The following is a 22,105-nucleotide window of genomic DNA, read 5'->3' as shown; positions in this document are numbered from 1 at the left end:
CGGCGATGCGGTGCTGGAAGCCCTGGGGTAGATGACGTATTTCTCCGGCCGGAGGCTGGCCCACCCATTCCTGCCCGACGTCCCGGCGGATCGGCTCAAGTGCTCCTGCCCCCTCGTCGAGCCTGGCTTGCACCCCGCGGATTCGCTCGAGCTGTGGGTCGTGACCCCCCGCCGGAACGGGGACCACAGCTAGCTCCCGTGGGATGTCAACGCGAGGCACCGGCCTAGGGAGATCACCGTCCTCCGGCATACCGAGATGGTTGCCTTCAGAGGGACCCCCTAGATCGACGTGGAAACATTCGCGGCTCGGACCGCAGTCCTCGTCGCCGAGGCTACGGCTACCGTCGGAACAGTCGGAAAGGCAGTAGTCGCATGCGGTCATGAAGTCCCGCATGGCACTGGGGTTGCCAAGTCCAGAGAAATCCCAACAGAAGTCGGGCGCGTCGTCTTCCTCGGACCCAGAGGGCCCATAGGTCGAGACGTCCGTCAGCCGGTCCTAGGGTGACCGCATACGATACCCCAGAGGGTTTGGACTCGCCTCTACGAGAGCGTCCGCCAAAGCGAGGCCGCTCGGCGGGTTGAGGCTGGATCCGAAAGGCATGAGATGGGAATCGGTCGGTACCTCTTGGTCGACGGACGGTGATGAAGTCACGTCGGGGACTGACCGCACCGTCGTCTCAGGTACGAGGGTGACGTCCAGCAAGCCTTTTGCGAGCGCGCTGGCGTCGTCCGTTTTCTCGGAATCGGCATGTTGCGGGGAGACGACGCTCGTCTTCGTCTCAAACGCGAGGTCGATGCCCGACGCACCCCCCGTTGGGGCACCGGTGCTGTCAACTCGCTCGACAGCCGACGAGGCGCTGCCTCCTGCTTGGCCTTGGTTGCCCCGCCTCCTCCTCCGTCGGCGGGGGAGAGGACGGGGTGAGCTCGAATGTTGTTCTTCCACCACGCGGGGAAGACGTCGTCGACTCCGCCGCCGGCGGGCGGGCTGTCGGCCGCCATTGTCGCTGTCGCACGGCGGTGGAAGGAGTATCATGTCGTAGCTGTCGTCAGGGGACATGAACTCAAGACTCCCGAAACGGAGCACCGTCCCGGGTTGGAGAGGTTGCTGGAGACTGCCCATCTCGAGCTTGACGGGAAGCTGTTCGTCAACACGCAGCAGGCCCCTACCTGGCGCGCCAACTGTCGGCATTTCGAGACCGGGGGGTCCCTGGGCCGACGAGTGAATGTCGCCGCATGCCCCAGCCCAGATGGGTCGACGCGAGGCCGAGCGCGAAGGGGGGAAGTGAGGCGGCCGGAGACCGGCGTGAGAGAGGTGGAAATCCCGCGGCCTTCGTGTTCGTCCCGCGCCCAGGTCGGGTGCGCTTGCAGTAGGGGGGTTACAAGCGTCCACGCGGGAGAGGGAGCGAGCGGCTTCAAGCGAGCGCCTGTCTCGTCCTCGTCCCCGCGCGGCCAACCCTCTCTAAGAGGGCCCTGGTCCTTCCTTTTATAGGCGTAAGGAGAGGATCCAGGTGTACAATGGGGGGTGTAGCAGAGTGCTATGTGTATAGCGGAGGAGAGCTAGCGCCCTAAGTACACGCCATCGTGGCGGCCGGAGAGATTTTGGCGCCCGGTTTGTGTGATGTCGTGGCCGTCGGAGGAGCGCTGGAGCCTGGCGGAGGAACAGCTGTCGGGGCTGTCGAGTCCTTGCTGACGTCCTCTTGCTTTCGTAAGGGGGCCGAGAGCCGCCATCGTCAGGGAGCGTGCAGGGCGCCATCATTGCCTATCTGGCGGAGCGAGCCAGATGGGACGCCGGTCTTGTTCCCCGTAGCCTGAGTCAGCTTGGAGTAGGGTAATGATGGCGCCTCCCGTTGATGTGGCCGGCCCGCGCCCTAGGTTGGGCGATGTGGAGGCTCCTCCGAGGTCGAGGTTGAGTCCGTCTTCCGTGGCCGAGGTCGAGTCCGAGCCCCTAGGTCGGGCGAGGTGGAGTACGTCGTCTTCTGGGGCTGAGCCCAAGTCCGAGCCCTAGGTCGGGCGGAGCGGAATTCGTCGACTTCTGGGGCTGAGCCCAAGTCCGAGCCCTGGGTCGGGCGGAGCGGAGTTCGCCGTCTTCCGGGGCTTAGCCCGAGTCCGAGCCCTGGGTCGGGTGGAGCGAAGTTCGCCGTCTTCCGGGGCTTAGCCCGAGTCCGAGCCCTGGGTCGGGCGGAGCGGAGTTCGCCGTCTTCTGGGGCTTAGCCCGAGTCCGAGCCCTGGGTCGGCCGAAGCGGAGCTTCCTATGGTGCCTGCGGCCGGGCCTGACCGCCTGTCAGCCTCACTCTGTCAAGTGGCACCGCAGTCGGAGCGGCGCAGGCGGCGCTGTCTTTCTGTCAGACCGGTCAGTGGAGCGGCGAAGTGACGGCGGTCACTTCGGCTCTGTCGGTTGAGGGGCGCGCGTCAGGATAAAGGTGTCATGCCACCTTTGCATTAAATGCTCCTGCGATTTGGTCGGTCGGTGCGGCGATTTGGTCAGGGTTGCTTCTTGGCGAAGACAGAGCCTCGGGCGAGCCGGAAATATGTTCGCCGCTGGAGGGGGGCCTCGGGCGAGGCGGAGATCCTCCGGGGTCGGTTGCCCTTGTCCGAGGCTAGGCTCGGGCGAGGCGTGATCGAGTCCCTCGAATGGACTGATCCCTGACTTAATCGCACCCATCAGACCTTTGTAGCTTTATGCTGATGGGGGTTAGCAGCTGAGAATTAGGAGCCTTGAGGGTACCCCTAGTTATGATCCCCGACAGCACCGTTGAACAAAGTCTAAGACTCTCTTCAATATACGCTCATGTACTCTATATTTAGCGAATGACGAGTCTTTTTTCTCTCCAGCAGACTGCGGTAAACGGTCCGCTACAATAGCAGACGCACCTGCCGTCCTCCAAATGTGGAGTGTCCTCTACTCTTTCCTCCGCTCCGCCTGCCACCTTTGTTTATTGCCATCACGTAGCACATTAATGATAATGAATAGAGTAACGAATAGAATAAATTCTAGCGGATTGCACAAGCGAAAAAAAATATGCTGACGACCCAAGTAGAAAAATATGATGGTTGGGAAAAAAATAAGGATAAAATATAAATGACGAAATTTAGAGAATATTGCTGGAAATGGTCAAGATATCGAGAATAAATTTTTTTAAATTATACTGTAAAGGTCAAAAAAAATATTTCTTTAAAGGATGAAATTTAGATGGACAGCCTTATACTGGCACACGTCTTAGTACGGTCCACGTCGTTTTTTTATTTATTATACACAAAGCGTATACCTGCTGTCGGCCCTGTCCATATGAATCATGAACAACCGCAACAAGGAGTAGTAATTGATAGAATGGGCAAGCTTCTTTTCCTTTTTACTACGATAGGCTGCGGCTAAGCAGCCCTTGGAACGACCTGAAGAGGTCCATGTTTTCTGCACCGAAGATCTCGTCCGCCTTCCTCAGGGTCTCCTGCATCGCAACAGTATACGCGAATATCAACGATTCGGTGCCTGAAGCTGTGAACAGGTCTTTTGAAGATTGAAGCTCGGTCAAAGCTTCCCACCTCTCGAGATTGCCTATGGGCGTTGAGCTCCTTGATATTGGAAAGAAAAGCCGCAAATTGTTCGTATGACAGGCGGTGTCTGGGGATGCGAGTACCAAGTTAAGCTACTTTTCTATGAAGAAATGGACGCAGGTCTGCATATATCAGGGTTCAGGCAAGCGTGGGGGATAACCATACCTTGCTTGACGAAAGAACTCCTTGCCATCTACTCTTGTACCGCGTCCTGATTCAGAGTCCGTCGAGAAAATGTCAGGATTTATTTATTTATTTATTTATTTATTATTATTTTGCAAAGGATCTATCTGAATGCTGACAAGATGCCTCACAAAGCACCACCTGAGATAGACTGTCCACGAGGTGGCGAGTTGGCTGCAGAGGACATCTTGCTCGAGGGTAGCCATGGCGACATCGCCATGTGGCCCTCCAATCGCGGCGAGGTGGCGCCGGACGCCAGTTTGGGCGACACCGCCGTGGAGTACCTTCTCGGGGATGTCGCGGCGGTTCTCAGCTTCGGCGCAGGATCCGAGGTGAGGCGTGGAGTGATGTGCGTGATGGTCAGTTTCTGCTCAAATGGCCTCGTCGTCACTGCTCAGCTCGAAGCAAAGCAAGCGTGCAGGACACAGGGCCAAGGAGCATCAGTCGATAAACACTTGCAAAAATTATGGAGATGCGTGTCTTGGTCACTGATCATACTACCTTCCTGATTTACGCTGTCGGCTTCGACGGACTCGTCGGATAGAGAGGATACAGGATGGCTGTTCTTCTCTAGCCCGTCTTCAGAAAGGGAAAGGGCCGTATCAGATCGTATGAACAGAGTGGTGAGAGTGAGACGACGAGACGTTGTGCATGGCAGCAAGGGACACAGTACCTTTCCAGGAATTCGCTTTTGCCACCGATTGCTCGTAGGTTCTTATGTCTACTGTTTCCTGATGATGAGTCTGTTGAGGGGCACGAAACAGAACACGAGTGCTCTTCTTGAGGATATAAACCAACGGAGAAGGAAACGCAGGCAGGAGGAGGATCATCAACTCACTTGGGAATTATCATCGCCCAGCGACTGCATCAGGTGCCGCTTGAAGGTTTCCAGCTGCATGTCAGTTAAAAGAAACAGAAAAGAAAAAGAAGGAAGAACTAATGTGAGCTTACAGTCACGGCTGAGGTGCACGTACTGATCTCGATCACATCACCTTGGCGAGGTCCCTGGCCAGCTTCTTGGACGTCTGCGCGAGCGAGTCCCGCTCCTTGGCCAGCTTGGCCTTCGCCGACGCACAGAATCGCAACCGAAATCAACCGGCTCATCAGTAAGCAGGCAGAGAGCGCGAGATGGAGAATGAAACCTCACGTTGTCGTCGAGTGCGCTGCGGAGCCGCGCGTCGGCGTCGCGGAGCGCCTGCTCGAGCTTGGCGGCCCTGTCGGCGAGCTCGGCGGCGAGGCGGTCCCTGTCGGCCAGCCTCTGCCGTAGCCGCGCGGCCTCCAGCTCGAGGCGCGAGGCCCGGGACGCCACGGCCACGGCCGTGATCTTGCGCGCCACCTCCAGCTGCTCGTACGGGTCCGGCGGCAGCGCGGCCGCGATGGCGTCCGGCAGCGGCAGCTCAGCGGACGGCGCGGGCTCGGGGCCCGGCTCCGGCGGCGGTGCAGCAACGGCCGTGGGCGTGGGGCTCAGCGCCATCAGAGTCCGGGAGCGTGCTGATGGTGGGTGTGCGGGTAGCGAGATCCGAAGCTGGGAGCCGCGGTTTATCATCGGGAGAGCTCGGGCCGTGGACTGCTGTGGGGGCGCGACGAGTGGCGGGGCTGCTTTGCGTGCATTTGAATACTTCGCGACGCACGTACAGAGAGAGTTGTCCTTGGGCTTTTTTGCGTGCCACCTTTGGTGACCGGGTCGACGAGGCGACGGCCGAGTGTTCGGTGCTCCTCTCCGACTCCGATTCATAAATTTCAGTGCTGAACGGTGTGCAATGAAGCCGTTTCCACCCATCCACTCAGATCCTTTGAAGCAGACGCTTCATGTGTGACGTGTTTGTTCTTCGCGGGCCACGCGATTTCTCAATTCGTGGTGGATCAGTGCGGCGACATCGTGAAAAAGTTGTTTTTTGTTTACTCACTACCAAACAAATGCACACATGTTATTTTATAAGTCAGCCAATTTTAAGATTGACAAAATCAGAGTTCTTAAAACTTGACCTCATTTGTTCGCACCGGAGGGTTTCACGGAGAAAAGGTTTAGCTGCACGTTGACACGTGGCAGGCTTTGAGATTTTAGAACTGTCCATCGGCCACCACAGACACCGTGCGAACGATGGAACAGAGGACCTATCCTCCGCAGCGCACATCTCCCCGTGTTGGTGGGCACAGGCCATTAGACCAACGTGCACGTCCTCATCTCTTCGTCCCGTCGCATCAACCCCGACCCAACGAATCCTCGGTGCTTGCTGCTCGCTCCCTCACTCTGCCTGCTTGACTGTTTCCCAGAAGTGAGCGACTCCGTTCCTATTCACCACGTCCTGTCCACTCCCCCACCCCCAACGCCACGCCACTAGCAGCAGCCACACGCAGTTACTTGTGGTATCTCCCGCGGTCTCACCCTCGCCGCTACCGTCGAGCCCATGGTCGTCGATGACTCTGCCTCCAAGAATACCAAACGCAAACAGCTCAAGCCCGACGTCGTCGTGGAGGCAGATGAGGGGGTTTCTTTGACCAAGAAGAAAGAGAATAAGGAAAAAAGAACAAAGCGAAGGAATCGCCTCTTTTGCTCTGTTGGTCGCGTCCTCTAGCGAGGAGGAGAGGAGCATCACCAGCTCCGAGGAGACAACCCCCACCGTGAAGAAGGCAAATAAGGGGAAGACGAAGAAGAATGTTGAGGTCTCTTCTTCAGCCTCAGATGATCACGACCGACGGTGATGACGAGACATTATGGTGGTTGCGGCCACCCGAGGACGAACATGGCGCCACCTCCCATGTCGACCTCGAGCTACGTGCCCCTACACCCTCGTGCTCTCCGGTTTGTATAAAAAAGAAGTTTGATTTTTCTTTATCTTGGATTAACATGCTCCCACTCATGTTGCTAGATCCTCGCTCGAATTTCGCGTACGAGGAGGCGGATCTAGGCCAGCGGGCGACACTAGCCCGCGAGCGAGCGCGACGACGAGATGGAGGACGTCGCGCTGCTCGACTCGTACGATGAGGAGATGGAGTCGCACGTGTGCATCACCGGCATGGCGTGTTCCACCTGCACCAATGTCATCGAGGCTGCCGTCTCCGCGCACCATAAAGGCGGTGCGTCGCCGTGTGGTTACTCCAGAACCACGCCCACGTCATGCTCGACACTGCAATTATATAACAAAAAGACAAATGTTTTGAGTGGCAAAATTCCAATTATTTCCACCGCGATGGCCAAGGTGCTTATCAGTGCTCCTCTCCTTCTTTGGTGTGGCGTGTGTCGACGGGTGATTCAATCCTTGCGTGCTTGCAACCATTGGTTGGACGTGAGCCTCGTGCAACTCCGTGGAAAGTTGGGAGCTCTCCTGCAAGCTTGTGTGGTGGTATTTTCTTATTTTAATTGTCTACAGTTTTTTAGGTATTTTGTTCGTGTTTTAAGCCATTTTAGCCATGGAGTTCACTATTCCTATGAAAAATTGTAGGGGATATACAAAGTTCCTCATACTAAAGCTACGAAGTGTGTGGCTCCTGTGTCTCCGAGGTCGTACGAGGACATTGCAACACTACTTTTTAGGTGACCTAAAGAAAAATTCGTATATTATATCGTGTTGGCACTGATGCTTGTTGTTATTTTTTATTAGGCCAAGAGTATGAGGGGCTTTGTTGCAGGATACTGAAGAAAAATGGTGATGATAATAGCTAGATATTGTTGATTTATCAGTATTGATGAATTCTTTGCTATGTAAACTTATTACATTTTATGGCCGATTGATTTATACCAAACTTGTAGAAAAGGTATGGGAATGAAAGTATGAGACTGCTTTCCAACAGATGACTTTAGTGTGAACAGGTTGTTTAGTTGCTAGAAGACAGTGTTGGTCTATATTCCTTGTTGATAAGTTCTCTTCTTTGAAGCAAACTGGTCTATCATGCCTAACCGCTCTCCTTCTCCAAAGCAACTTGTTCTGCTTCTTCTTGCTTTAGTGTCTATACCTTGGATGTTGATTCCAAAACCTCTTCTTTTGAAGAAACAACATCATCAAGTATGTTTACATAGTATTATCCTATCGGTGACTTGATGTTGTATGGTTGCAGTTTACTTTTATTCTGAATATTATATGTTTCTTTTTAATCAGATGGACCAAGGTCACCAGTACGCCATGCTTCAGAGCACTGATGAATCAGTGGGAGCAGGGTTGGGGGGAACATCATGATAACGCTTTGTTCTGGGTGCAGTCTCAAACACTGTTTCATACCTTTGTCTTTGAAGATACATAATTTTGTAGTAGTGACTTTTAACTGCCACAGGTAAAGAAATTAACTGTTATACTAGACCACAACAATTCTACTAACAACATAGAGAATAAATCCAAGTTAATATCAAGTACCTTTTTGTTTGCTAGGTAATGTTTATCAATCAGTTCTAAAACTCCAACTCTACAATCTGATGCTATTTTGTTTTGGGGCACAATGACAACCATGTGATCGGAGAAATTTAGTGCCTTTGTATTATGGTATGAGCAACTTGCCGCGATCGAGGAATGGTAGTGCATATAGCAATTTTCTGCCATGTGGTCTCTAGAATGTTATTACACAATACAATATTATGACATTGCCCCTCTTTCTAACAAGGTTAGTTTTATTTATTACAAGTCAACACTTTTCTTTAGACTAAGTGAATAATCAGATTTCATATAAACATTTCATATAAACCTTTTTAAAATGCATGAACAAGTATGTGTGTTGTTGTGCTTGCAGGAGTTGTTTCTGGTCATTCACTTCCTCTCTATGGTGCTTGTTTGCTCTTACTTCAACTTTGCTCTATTTCACCTTCATTATTGAAGATTTTTAATGCGATGCTAGCAAGTATTTGCCTTATCAAGAAGTAGTTTGATTTGTTTTCCTATTATGTTTTACACTTGAAAAACAAATTTGCTCCTAGAGCCAGACAATTCTTTCATTTGTACTGTGTATGTTAGTAGTATAGAGGCTGAAGCTGCAATGCTTGGCAAGGTGAAGTGCAATTTGATTTCTAAATAGTCTGGTTCCTGGTACTGTGGAACATTTGTTTTCTTTATGTTTGTTTAATGAAAAGAACAAATGTTCGCAAACTTGAACTTCAGAGATATTATGCACAAGTACTGTGTTCAACAATGGTGTGATCTTTTACCCTGACAGCGTCATAGGCACTGACTCCCACACAACTATGATAGTTGGTCTTGGAGTTGTTGGGTGGAGAGCTGGTGGTATAGAGGTGGAAGATGCAATGCTTGGTAGGTGAAGTACATTTTGATTTCTAAAAAGTCTGGTTTTGGTACTATGAACCATTTGTTTTCTTTATGTTTGTTTAATGAAAAGAACAAATGTTCACAAACTTGAGCTTCAGAGATTTTATGCACAAGTACTGTTCTCTATGCTATGTTCTATTTTCGTGGTTGATCTGCTTCAGTAGCGCACATACATACATATTGATTGATGTCTTTTTTTCTTTATGCAGCCAATGGACATGGTCTTGCTAGGGGTTGTTGACTTTAAGTTATCAGTCAAGCCGGGGAATGAAGTTACAACCATGGACTTGGTTTCAGCATAACTCAAATGCTTAGTAAACATTGTGTTGTCGGGAAATTTGTTGAGTTCTATGCTAACCGTAATTTTTTGAAATTTGATTTCTAAAAAGTCTGGTTCTGGTACTATGGAATATTTGTTTTCTTTATGTTTGTTTAATGAAAAGAACAGTTGGTCACAAACTTGAGCTTTAGAATTTTTATTTACAAGTACTGTCCTCTATGCTATGACTTACTTTTGTGGTTGATCTGCTTCAGTAACCTACATACATACATATTCAGGTACCCAGACCACTCTTTATGACCATGATGAAATTATAACCACTTCGCTTCTTTAGTGTGCTACTAATGAACTCATTTGTTCTGTAGTTGAGCTGCCATGATGCTTCACTTGCAATACAACCTATTTTTGATCGTTTTGAAACCGTTGTGATCACTTTTGGAACTCCCAGCTCTCGCTAGAAGATAAATTTCATTTGGCATATTGAAGTCAACATACTTATAAGAATTGTTGTGTGCAACTCAGGTGAATATTTTTGCTCAGTTTGGTGGTGTTTCTTCTTTTTTGCTTTTGGTCTCGAGTTTTCACTAACTAAGGTACTAAAAAAAAATCTCTGAATGTTGTCTTGAGTATCTCTTTCCAGAGTAACTTTTGACAACCTTACATGCCAAAAGGTTTTCTTACTGGGACTGTCATTTTTATTAGTTGAAAGTCATTGGTCCTATTGCTGTACCTAGAGGTCTGCTTCAGATTGCTCTGTTTATGTTCCTGTGTTGCCTCACTGCAGCGGTATATATGCATCTATCAGGCTAAGAATAAGAGTGAATGAATGCCATGTAGTAAGCCATGACGCTAACTGCTGAGTGTAAAATATGTAGCAGACTCAAACATGCCTTTTTATTATTAAAAGTGACTATAGGTGGCGTGCAATCTAGCTCTGTACAAACACATGTAGATTTCAATATGTTTCGCTTACCTGGAACATGTATACAAATCTGTTTTGGACCAATATCTAACATACTTTGTAAATTGTCTTAGATATATGTATCATGTCTTTTTCATTATTTTAACTTCTGAACATGGGGTTTACAAATGTTGCAGTTTCAAATTATCTGGATCCACATTTTTTGCCCTTTACAAGGGTTTTTTGTGATTTGGCTCTTTGTAATGCCCTTCTAAACTCTACTCTTTTGGCCGAGTAGGGCGCGACGAAGCGCGGTTCTTTTTCTAGTCGTCATTAACAATGCATTAGGCAGCGCGCGATCTCAAGCCATCCGGCAGCATCGATGCCAACTCCTCTTCTCGAGCAAACGCCTTGATGACAAGTTGCCATTAGCAGGCGGCTCCGTATAGTAGAAAGAGAAGACGACCTGTGTTTTGGGGTTTAGGGTTTAAAGCAGGCCAAAAAAAAAGTTATAAAAAGTAACGGAGCGCGACGAGGGTAGAAAGCGGAAGGCCCGCCGCTTCCCCTTCTTCATTCCCGTCCCACACACGCCGCCGCCGCCGGTGCGGCTCGCTTCCGTCCCCCCCGGTCCGCGCGGGCTGCCTGCGGGAGCAGGGTGGCAGGGCACTCCGGCAACCACGTGGGTGGGGAGGCGACGACACCACCCTATGCTCTGTCCTCGCCCGCAGGGTAAGGTATGGGATCGATTCCTGTGTCGCCTCCACGCGCCTCGCGCCTTTTTCTTGCGCCCTGTCTCTGCGGAGGCTTCCTCGCTTCTCTCTGTTTTGCTTGCTTGGCGGGATTTGGCCCTGGATCTGTGCACCGGTAGCCGGATTTGGGCGGCGAGTTGGTGCGCTGTATGTAATGGCTCTTACGTGATGCTGTGTTTTGTGGTACGATGTTTTGGATCTGTTTCATTGGCTTGATTTGTATCCTCTTCTCTTTTTTTTTTCTTGTCTCTGTTTGCATCTTTTTTTACGGAGAAGGTGTAATTTATGATTGAGGGCCAATGCAGGCTGTTTGGTCTAAGTTACAGGCTAACGATATCGTTTTTCCAGTTGAGGCTAATTTCCTAATAGAACATTGTCTACGTTTTTATTTGGACTATACCATGATTTTCTTGATATTGTTATTGCAACTGATAGAATAGCAGCATGTATTTATCTCTCGTGTGTGGTACTCATGCTCTATATCTATAATTCCCTAGTTTATAAAAACAATAAGGACATTCTTATCTTGAATTATGGTTAATGTTTATTTGGGATCGTATACATTAGTAGTATAGTGGTGAGTATTCCCGCCTGTCACGCGGGTGACCCGGGTTCGATCCCCGGCAACGGCGCATTTTTTATATTTCCATTCCTTTTTATATATTTTCCTTTTTTTTTCAGAGGGGCCGGCTGTTGCGGGCTCTGGGCTCAGACCTCTCACCTCGGGCCTCAGAGAGTCAGAGCGAGAGTCGGTCCAACGGCTACTGGTTCCACTGTCTCCGCTTCCAGACTCTACGTTCCTGTCTCGTTCAAAACCCTAAACCTTTCCTCTCCATCGGACTCTCGCCGCCGCCCCATGGCGGCGGAACCAAGAGAGCCCACATCCTCGCTGGATGCCCAGCTCGCGGCCTCTTCCTCCTCCGCAGCCGGCGTAGGCGGCCCCAACCCGTGCTGCGCGACGGTAATTGACCCTCCCTCTTCTCATCATGACACCGCATTCTGTCTTGTTCTGTTCTTGACGTGCCTTCTTTTTGGGGGCGTTTCCTTTTGGGGTTTGGGTTCTACAGCAGTGGAAGAATTGCCAGAAATTGGTGAGGAGCCGGACGGCGCTGCGGGAGGCGGTGAAGCTCCTGCAGGCTGAGAACGAGAAGCTGCGGAAGGAGAACTCGGAGCTCAGCAAAGGTTCCTATTGTGTTCCCTGATTTCTTTTCCTAGTGTTCTGCTTTCTTTTTCTGCGTTGCGATTCTAGTTACAAATGGAAACAAAAAGAACACCTTAATTATGCCGAGGTAATGCACATGTTCAGACTGTACGCATTATGTCTAGTATTTTGGCTCTTCCTTTTTTCATACCTAAGGCTGCATTCAAAGAAAGTGAACTTTTTTCTTATAAAAAACTACTTCTGTGAAGTATCTAATGCTCTAAATTCTAATTTCATAGCATGCTAGTAGCGTGCTAGCAGGAATTTTAACAGAAGGTGCCTATCACAGAGAAGATGTCTTTCAAAGTATGTCTGGTTTCTCAATAATGCTTCATGTATTTGTTAACATCATGTTTGGTTTCTCTTCAATGCATCTTTTATTCGTTAGCATCTATTAGGCTCCCTCCCCCCCAATTTTATCCTTAACTTAGTACACTCTAAAACACTTGATTACATGATTTGATGTCACCCACCCAAAGCATATGTATTCTTGATGAACAGTGTATCATGTATGCATCTTGAAACCATTCTTATGTGTATCATGCTTTAACGTTGTACTCTCTCTGTTTTTCCTTTGATGAATAGTGTGCAAGGAGGAACACCTCCGAGGTGATTCAGCAGAAGCAGCTAGGGCAACTGAGTCTGATGCCAGAGATCTATTGGAAAAGGAGATAATTGAATTAAAGACACAGAACATGAGTTTGAAGCAAACACAAAATACCTGCAAAAATAATGATGAACTTTTACGTATCTCTGAATTAGAGGAAGAAAATAGAAAGCTCATACAGATTTTAGGAGAAGAAAGGAAGAAGATCACTTCTGAGAAGAAAAAAATTGAAGAAGAAAAGTGCAAAACTCTAGAAATGCAAAGGATATGGAAGTCAGAAGCACAGAAGTCTGAAGAGTATAGAAGAGTTGCTGATACTGAAAGAAAAGTTGCCAATGATTGGAGAGCATCATGTGAAAGGTTGAGGAGTGAAGCAAATGAACTCAGAGCTCAGTTGACTGCTCAAATTCAGAAAACAGAAGAAATACTTAAAAGGGCTGAAGCGGAGAAGCAGAAGGTCGCCAGAGAAAAGAAACGTGCTGATTCAGAGAAATCATTATCTGAAAAGAATAGAACACTTGTTGAAGTTGAGAAGAAAAAAGTAACAGAAGAAAAGTGCCGTGCTGACAATTTATTTGCTAAGTTAGAGGAGCAGAAGAAACTCAATGAACATTTGCGAACTAGCATACAGGTTGAAACGAAGAATGCAATAGAAGAGAAAAAACGAGGAGACCATTTGTTTCAGAAATTAGAAGAGATGAGAGAACAGACTGAATGTTTACAGAGAAAGGCAAATGAATTCTCTGCAGGTAGAGATGTAATTTCTTCTGGCAAGTGTGGCCGGCGACACATTGATAGAATTTCTGAGAATGCAAACGTTAAGCTTCTCAAAGAGAAACTTAAGCTGAAAAAAGAACAACTAAAGCATGTCAAGAATGTGTCCAAGCTAGATAAAGCAAAAACTGCTTTAATAAGAAGAGAGCTTCAAAGTTTAAAGCAAGACTGGACACAGCTACTGGGTCGGTTTAACATGCTGGATGACCACCTTGCACGTGGTGTTGAAGATATTCATGTCTTAACACAGGTCTGTATCCTGCATGGTATTTATTACTGTCTTCATCTATGTTTGTGGTGGTAATTTGGGTAAAATCAAGAATTTCTTAGCAATAGCCAATAGGTAACTCTTACATCCTAGTAGCAACAATGAACTGTTATAGTGTTCTTCAAATATGTGCAATTTGGCATTTTTTTCATGGACTTCCTTTCTTCTCATGCTAATAAAAAAATGAGTTGTTAATGAAATCATAGGGGACAATCATTCGGTATCTGAAATAGCACCTTTTTTAGCGTTCGTTTTTTGTCCTAAAAAATATCCTTTGTTTTTTAAAGCATATGAGTGGGGGAAGCGCATAAGATATGCACTTGCAATTACTACATGTAAATGTTATATATTCCTCTCTGGTCACAAACCCATGTCACTTCATACTTGGGGTGGTCGACAAGATTAATTTTTCTCATTTAATTGCATATAGCCTGCCAGATCATACTAATAAAACTCGAAAAGACCGCCCCCATGGTATTATATTAAGAAGCTCAATCAAAGCCCCGACCAAGAAAGGTCACGAAAGCTGGTCCCTCGTGCAGCACGAGGGACCGCACTCTATATGCCAGATCTTTACTTGTGCTTTGAGCCCTCCCAGGCTCCCAGCCCCTACACGCCTCCCTACAGGCCAGTCCATCTCGTGTGCACACAACCAAGGGAACCGGTAAGTGACCTTTTTTTTTTTACCTCAGTCTGAAATTCGCTCCCATTGGGATTCAAAACTCAGGGCCAGAGGAGTGCTTACTCAGACCACCTAACCAACTCAGCTAGAGACCATTTCACGTCAGATCATACTAATAAAAACTTATCGCATTCAAGTATTGTATACATAATTGTTTCATGCTGATTGCTTTCTGTTTATCATCATTTATTTCGGAAGCTGGCCGTTTCCACACACTGTTGCAGAAATTTTATCATGCTACTTCTTTAGTCTGATGACAGTATCATCATTTCTACAATTTTTTCCTGGCTACTACACAAAAAAATTATAAAAATAGAAAATTCGGGACTCTTAGGTAAAATGTGTAACTTTTAAGTCAATCACTCCATGATATTTCTCCAAGGCTGCACCCACCACATGGACAATGTGGCACTAGACCGTAAAATAAAACTACTCAACCTATTATATTATCAGAGAGGGGAATTATTGCTGTAGCCACACCTGTTTTAAAAGGGCAAACATTTCGAAAAGGACGATTCTCAAGATAATAGTCAGAATTTGTGAAACAGAGGGGCTGTCTTCAATGTTGTGGTTGCCGGGAGGGAGGCTGTGACTTCACATGACAAACATGATGTTTTTTTGTCTTTATGTTTTCTGTGAATGGAATGCTGGGCCAAACTAATATATTACAGGTAACGTTGTTATGCATTGAAATGCCACAATATTGGTTTTCCCTCTAGATCACTGTACATTGACTATGAATGAGCAGTTATAACTCATAAATTATATGTTCTAGTAGATATGAGCAGCGTATTCTTTGATCTTGTTCCTGATATATTGCATATGTTTTGTTAAGTTCATTTGTACTTGTTATGTTCTATCTATATAAACTGATGCAATTACTGGCATTGTCTCATATTTACAGTTGAATCAGCATCCAGAGATACATGGCTTTGAACAGAAGCTGCTTCCTAATGATTCAGTTCCTGCCCCATATTTTCGGTTGCAGGCTGGGACAGTTCCATTTGGCTCTTCTATCCCAAGTGAATACACTTCATATCAGTTGCCCAGAGAAAGCTGCTCACGATCAATCTCAGGTACTAGTTCTGAATTATGCCCCCCTCTTGGTAGCTCTCACAGACTGCTGAAGTCAAAATGTCAGCACAGATCTTCATGTCCAACATCCATATCTGATGAAAAATTCATGGGCTCACAGGGCAAGGATAACCTATTTGTCTCATCGACAGATATCAGGAAAAAACAGGATTCAGTTGTTCCCGAGCTGGCTCCTAAAATTAGAAATGATAGAGCATTGCCTTGTGGTACGCTTACAGATAGAAGAGAAACACTTGGTGGTGATAGGAAGAGAAAACACACCAAAATGTCTCAAGACCCCTCTGCTTTTCTTCCCTCAAAAAATGATTTGCTACATTTGAAATCAAAGGTGCCTGCTACCACTTCAAATGTTGCATTATCCTTTGATGATGATCCTTTGTGTCTGCAGCAAGGAAATAACACCATATGTGTTACTGAAGGTGACATGGATAAAGCTCCTTCATTCAGTTTCCCTTCTAAAGTGTCTTGTGGAGGAAATGGCTGTACTAGTAGCAAGTTTGCTTCATTGATCCCCTTTGAGGAAATGGTCAGGGAAAACTGCTTAAAGTTGCTCAATTTGGATGATGATGCAGATGAGGAAAAGTTTAGAAAGGCAAAGGAGAGACCCCATTCACCAAACCTGAGCATCATCCGACCCCGTAGAACTAAACTGCCAACGTATGCAGAACCTCACAGCTTGGGTAGATCTCTCAACGGTTGTCCTGCCTTAGGATCTGATGCCATTGATTCCAAGACAAGGTCCAAAGCATCGGAAGTTAAAGAGCCTGTAATTCAGAAATCGACTCAAAATTATATCCAGCTTGATCCGTCGTCAAATACAATCGAGTGTAGTGGCATTGCTAAACCTCTTTTTGTGAATGATAAATCCAATGCAGCTGTCAATGTTTCTTGTAGCACCAGTTTGGTTGTAGTGCCAGCGAGCACTTCTTTTGACAGCCTTTTGCATGAGCATGTGGCCCAGAATTCTGTAGCATCTTCTGCTGAGGCATTAGACAGTATAAGCAGACCAATGTTATCGGGAGGTGGTCATTCAGATTCCATTTTACATTTGTCCAAGGAAGTGTCTAACAAAAACAACTCACATCTGATTTGTGACAAATCAAGTCCTGGGCTGCAAGCTAATGTTCGGACAAGTGAAACAACAGTGACCAAGCCAAACAATTCGGTCTCGAATAGTTTGCTTCGGCACCATCATGGATCCGAAAACCCTCCATTGCACTTAGTTGGATTTACAAGAATGAAAAGAAGCAAAATGATTAACATATTTCGGTATTGGGAGATACTGAGTTCTCAATCTCAAAAGCATTCTGACGAAGCTTCAGTTGATGGTCCACTGCTTGATAAAGTGTCAACTGACACAATGCTACCTATAGAGTAGGTTTGTTTGCACTTGTTTAACTCAGGCTTGATCACTCATTCACTCTTCATTTGCATTTTTTATAAAAAATAAATTATCTGATTTCTTTTGCAGCGAGAAGGTTTCCCTCATATTTTCCCTTTTGTTGTGGGATACTAGATTCACTGAAGAAACTTTTGTGGATGGAAATTTTGCCTCATCAGCTTTTTCGTCGAGTGGTATGACATCTGAAAGTCTTTTACAATTTAATTTGCTTTCTTTATGTCTTTGTAGCGGTAGACTCTAGAGTCCAAAGGTTTTAGGCTCAGTAGAACTGAAACCGAACATGAGGAAGATGTTAGTTTGGAAGGTCAAGTATTGCCCAACAAGTATACCTTTCAGTATTTAGGATCATTGCTATAGAGAGATGGGGATATTGATGAAGATTTAGTCATAGAATCAAAGCAATGTGACTAGCTAAGTTGGTTAGGTGGTCTGAGTTGCACTTCTCAGGTTTCGAGTTCGACTCCCCGTCTGTCCCATGCCAAAGCACAGGTCTAAGGTCCGGTCACGATCGTTCTCACATGTGCTATGGTGCCGCTGTGTATGGGTGGGGCAGGGGTTCGGGGGGTTTTCTCGACCTGTGTGTGAAGGTATTCTTAATATAATGCCGCTGGTACGGTCTTACCTCTGCAGGTCGATTTTTTTTACAAGAGGGTACCACAAGCTAAAAGGCAAGTTTTATAGGATGGCGATTAGACCTGCTATCTTGTATGATTTACAATATTGACCTATAAAATGACAACATATTTAGTAGATAAGTGTTGCGGAAATGCGTATGTTGTGTTTGCCCATACAAGATGGAGCGAGTCCGAAACAATGGTATATGTGATAGGCTAGCGGTAGCAGCAATTGAAGAAAAACTTGTTCAACACTGGTTGAGATGGTTTGAACATGTAAAACGGAGACCTCTAGAGGCATCAGTGCGTAGTGGGATCCTAAGACGCGATAGTATTGGGAAGAGGGGCAAAGGAAGGCCAAAGTTGACATGGGAAGAGGTAGTAAAAGAAGACAAATGATGGAATACACCTAAAGATTTAGTCTTGTGGTTTTTATTGGGTTTCAACTTGTCTACCCTAACTTGCTTGGGGCTAAAAGGCTATATTATTGTTGTTGTCATCATCTTTCTGTCTTTGTAGTTAGATTTCTGTCCAAACTTTGTATGTTGAACTTTCCTCTCTTTTTATTCTGGTTAATAATGAAAATGTCTGATCATAGTCTTCAATGCCTTTTAGATGTGGCCACTAGTTGTCTATGAAGGGGTTGCTTGTCATGCAGCTGTATCATTCTATCAGTGGCCTTGCTTGGGACTGAAAGGCTTTGTTGTTGTTGTTGTTGATAGTTTTTGATCAGTACCATCACACCATATGCTAACTCCTGGGTTACAATTTTAATTTGTTATGTTCTTTGCAGTGAAATCTCATATGGAAACAAGGTGGACCATTCTGAGAGGGAATGACCTTGATCTTCTTAACTCCTTAATTGAAGATTTTCTCCTGAACAAAGAAGTTGTAGTCTGCGAGAAAACAGGACAGAAGGTTTTTGGCGCAAACAAGGATCATGAATTGGATGATGAAACTGGTGTACAGCTATCTGTTAAACCTGCAAAAATAAATGAATTTATCGCGGCTTGCATTCTGTTGGCTTCAATATGCGGGGAAGTTGGTAGAGTGGACATTGTATTAGAGGTTTCGTACAAAGTTCTTCAGATGGGTAAAAGTAATATTTTGTGGACTCTACTGGCTCTCCATGTCTTTGCTTCCATGTGTGGTGATAAGTTTCTCGCACCAAAGAGTTGCAACTTTCTCATGACAACTATACGGTTAGTTGTCCTGCTTCTTGAGAGCAACGACACTTCTCTGTGCCTTGTGTCATCATATATCCAGTCAAACAAGCCAACAACATTACCATCCTGTGCACATTGTCTGTTTAATGTGGATACGGTTTCCATTGATGGCTTCATCTCTTCACTGTTGGATGAGTTGGATTTATGTTCTCTGCAATGGAACAACCGCACCTGCTCAAATGAAAATATCACAAGGTGCAGTTCGCATATGGTATCAAGTGGACTTGATACCAGATGTAGTGAAACTTGTAATATCTTCAAGCAAGGAAAACTATCTGAGGATACTCATAACTACCCAGCAGAGATTAATTTATGCTACTTCACCGAGCTAATTTCTTTGCTCGAGCTCTTTGGGATCTATATGGTATGATCATGTCTGTGACCTCTGTTTAATTTTTGTTCTCTTAGTGATATTTTTAGTTTTTACACCAAGTATACATGCATACAAATTTTGATGTGCTAATATAAACTTTTGGGATGTAAGCCATTGATTCTGACTTTAACCAATTTGGAATTGGGATTTTGCTTGTTGAGCATTACCATCATCCATGCATAGCTATAAATTTTGTTTATGACTTTTATAGATCAACTTATATGATCTGTTCCAGTATCAACTGATTCTTTTGACTCCATTTTTAGAGCTGCGAGTGGACATACAACAATGTCGTTATCCGTCTTCTGGAGATTCTGGAATTGTGCATGTGCCGTGACTATTCAGCTGCTCTGTTAGTACTTGTGAGCCAACTTGGAAGGTTTGCCCTGTTGCCCATATACTGTCTTGTATCGAGCTGTTTCATGCTTTTCTTTGTGTTTTATTTTCCAATGCATGAATAGAGAATCTACCACCATAGAATTCTTGACGTGTATGTGTTGTATGTGGCACTCTGTTATACCTGGAATCATGTATCTATACCACTATATAATCCACCAGTTTAAACTTTGCAAAACTCGCCCAACTAAATCACTCTCAACCATAACGTCCGCTAAATCCACCAAACAAATTGCACCTAGACTTAACACACCATCAAAACCAACGGTTTAGATCGATGTTTAACCCCCTCTCCCTTACTCAAAATCTAATGGACAATACTTTTTGGATCATCTCTCATCCCTCCCCATCCCCAGTGACCCTGCTGCCTCCTCTCCCTCACGCTCTGCCGGCGGCGGGATCAGCAACCCTTCCATCACGCTGCCACCGTCACCGTCGACCCCTCCCCTCCGTGGGATCATAGCGTTAGCATAGCCTATATGCTAATAGTATAGAAATGAGAGATTGAGAAGAGAGTGGTGTAATGCCGCACATAGGGGTAACAATGGGCTCTAAATTTTACACTATAAAATTTAAGGATTGATAGGATTAGGATCGGACTCTATTTCTATTTATTTTTGAACTAAAATTTATTTAGGGCCCTAACAATTTGTGAAGAATCATTTGGATCGCGATCCATTACCACCCCTAGCCGCACACAACCAAAGGGGCTGGGACTAGGGGGGGGGGGGGGCGCACACACACACACACATATATATATATATATAATCATAAATGATTACAGTTAGTGACACATCATTCTATCCATAAGAGGAAGCATATATACGGAAGCCACCGATATAACAAGGAACTAATTCCTGTGCAATCAGAAAAAAATCATTCAAATCTCGTTCTTGATGGAAGTTTGGATGGCTATAACCCTAAATTGAAACTGTTGTTTTTTATAGGAATTTGTATAGGTCAACCTCACTAATCAATCCAATCCTAAGTCCTAAAAACTTTTCAGTCATGAACTATGCTACACACAGCTTTACATGACAGCTAGGCCTGGTCATTCTATCAGTTATTTCACTGTACAGGTTGATTTAAAGATCATAATATAGTATAGCTGTTTGGTGACTTCCCCTGTAGGGCAATTGCAAAATTTCAGATGTGTGATGTCTAAAACACCTGGACCTTGGCACATTCTTTCTTCTACCTTTTCCCCATTCCCCGAAAATTGAGATATTAATTTTCAGTATTCCATCATCCAAGCTAAAACCAACATGATCTAAAATGTTTAGGTCTCTGCAATGAATGTTTATTTTGTCGTTTGGATCGAGCACGAGTACACACGCGTGCATACAATATATATATATATATATATATATATATATATATATATATATATATATATATATATATATATATATATATATATATATATATATATATATATATATATATATATATATATATATATATATATATTCATGCAAGTTCCAAGTATATCTTTTGTTCTGACTATTCTAATTTCTAAATTTATTCCTGATGTACTCTGTTCATGTCCCAATTTATAGGTCATTTGTCGATGATGTTGGTTACGAGGAGAGAAGTGTTAGTAAGCTAAGGAACAAATTATCGTTATTGTTAACAGGGGCACATTTTACAAAATCATGGAGTTTAAGTGTTCAGTTTACTGCCATTGGTGCATTGGTCAGCGTCCTTCCACTGCCATTTGATAAAATTGTTGCCACTGGAAGTAGACAATTATCAGGTTCCTTCGATGTGGAAATGAAACAGATTTCTGAATGGTTTGTCCAGTTAAGCAGCGAGCATCAATATTTAGCTCGTTCCTTTTTTAGCTGTTAGCCTATATATGTTGGCTGGGCCTTACATGGATCAGTGAAGAATGCCCTGTGCAATTTTGATGGTCTTATAACATGACGTTGGATTACTCCCTTGCTTTGACACTACATAGAGGATGATGTTTATTCACGGGTGTGGAGATGTGAAAGTATTATGAAGATCGCCATTTTTTTGCCAATGCTATGTTCTTGAGTGTAGAGAAGCAGGCAGCGGCCGTTATGAGATTTTAGGGACCCAGGATAAGATTTAAAATAGAAGTTTTTTAGTTATTTTTAATATGTAAATGTTACTAATACAAACACTCTAGGTGTAGCTAAAAAATATTCATATTAATCAACAAGTTAAATAAAAAGTATGGTATTACCTTAGGTTTTAAGTTTTTCATACTACGGTATTACTTTAAAAGTATATATATGCGAAGTCGTTGATGATGGTGTCAATATGGATTTTATCCAATAATAACTTCTCCGTACATAAAATAGCCAAAATATTTAAGCTTTTCGAAGATATTTTGAGCCACAAATAATTCTCTAACAAATTTAGTTTTGAAAAGCTTCTTTATGCTGATGTCTTATTAGTAGTCATGGTAAATAAGATTTGATAAGCCCAAGGTGGTATCATAATTCTCGGTTTAATCTTTTGGAGTTCAAGTGTTTGGAATAGCCTTGAATCCTAAGTTTTTGGAATATCCTTGAATCCTCTATG

General features: G+C 45.2%; 2 protein-coding genes across 4 annotated transcripts; one reads left to right on the top strand and one right to left on the bottom strand.

Annotated features, from left to right (window-relative positions):
* Positions 1 to 3,217: 3,217 nt before the first annotated feature.
* LOC100278542 (uncharacterized) lies at positions 3,218 to 5,246 on the bottom strand. Its single transcript, NM_001151782.1, is given in 9 exon segments — positions 3,218 to 3,446; positions 3,541 to 3,619; positions 3,718 to 3,763; positions 3,877 to 4,125; positions 4,237 to 4,314; positions 4,409 to 4,478; positions 4,574 to 4,627; positions 4,728 to 4,796; positions 4,883 to 5,246. Coding segments are annotated over 9 exon segments (1,065 nt in total). The 5' UTR covers positions 5,210 to 5,246; the 3' UTR covers positions 3,218 to 3,353.
* Positions 5,247 to 10,426: 5,180 nt separating this feature from the next.
* Positions 10,427 to 21,768, top strand: LOC100384198 (uncharacterized). Of its 3 annotated transcripts, XM_020549947.1 has the most exons (10): positions 10,516 to 10,899; positions 11,596 to 11,875; positions 11,982 to 12,096; positions 12,355 to 12,421; positions 12,701 to 13,746; positions 15,351 to 16,915; positions 17,013 to 17,116; positions 18,351 to 19,147; positions 19,423 to 19,535; positions 21,112 to 21,768. In XM_020549947.1, coding segments are annotated over exons 4-10 (3,918 nt in total). In that variant the 5' UTR covers positions 10,516 to 10,899; positions 11,596 to 11,875; positions 11,982 to 12,096; positions 12,355 to 12,420; the 3' UTR covers positions 21,404 to 21,768. The 3 variants fall into 3 exon arrangements, with proteins under 3 accessions (XP_020405534.1, XP_020405536.1, XP_020405535.1); XM_020549945.1 differs by lacking the exon at positions 12,355 to 12,421 and having other exon boundaries at positions 10,427 to 10,899; XM_020549946.1 differs by lacking the exons at positions 10,516 to 10,899; positions 12,355 to 12,421 and adding an exon at positions 10,937 to 11,097.
* Positions 21,769 to 22,105: the final 337 nt, after the last annotated feature.

This window comes from Zea mays, chromosome 3 (assembly GCF_902167145.1).
Source record: "Zea mays cultivar B73 chromosome 3, Zm-B73-REFERENCE-NAM-5.0, whole genome shotgun sequence".
In the NCBI taxonomy this organism is placed as follows: domain Eukaryota; kingdom Viridiplantae; phylum Streptophyta; class Magnoliopsida; order Poales; family Poaceae; genus Zea; species Zea mays.
The sequence above is the reverse complement of the archived record's forward strand: the minus strand, read 5'-3'. Positions and strand labels throughout refer to the sequence as shown.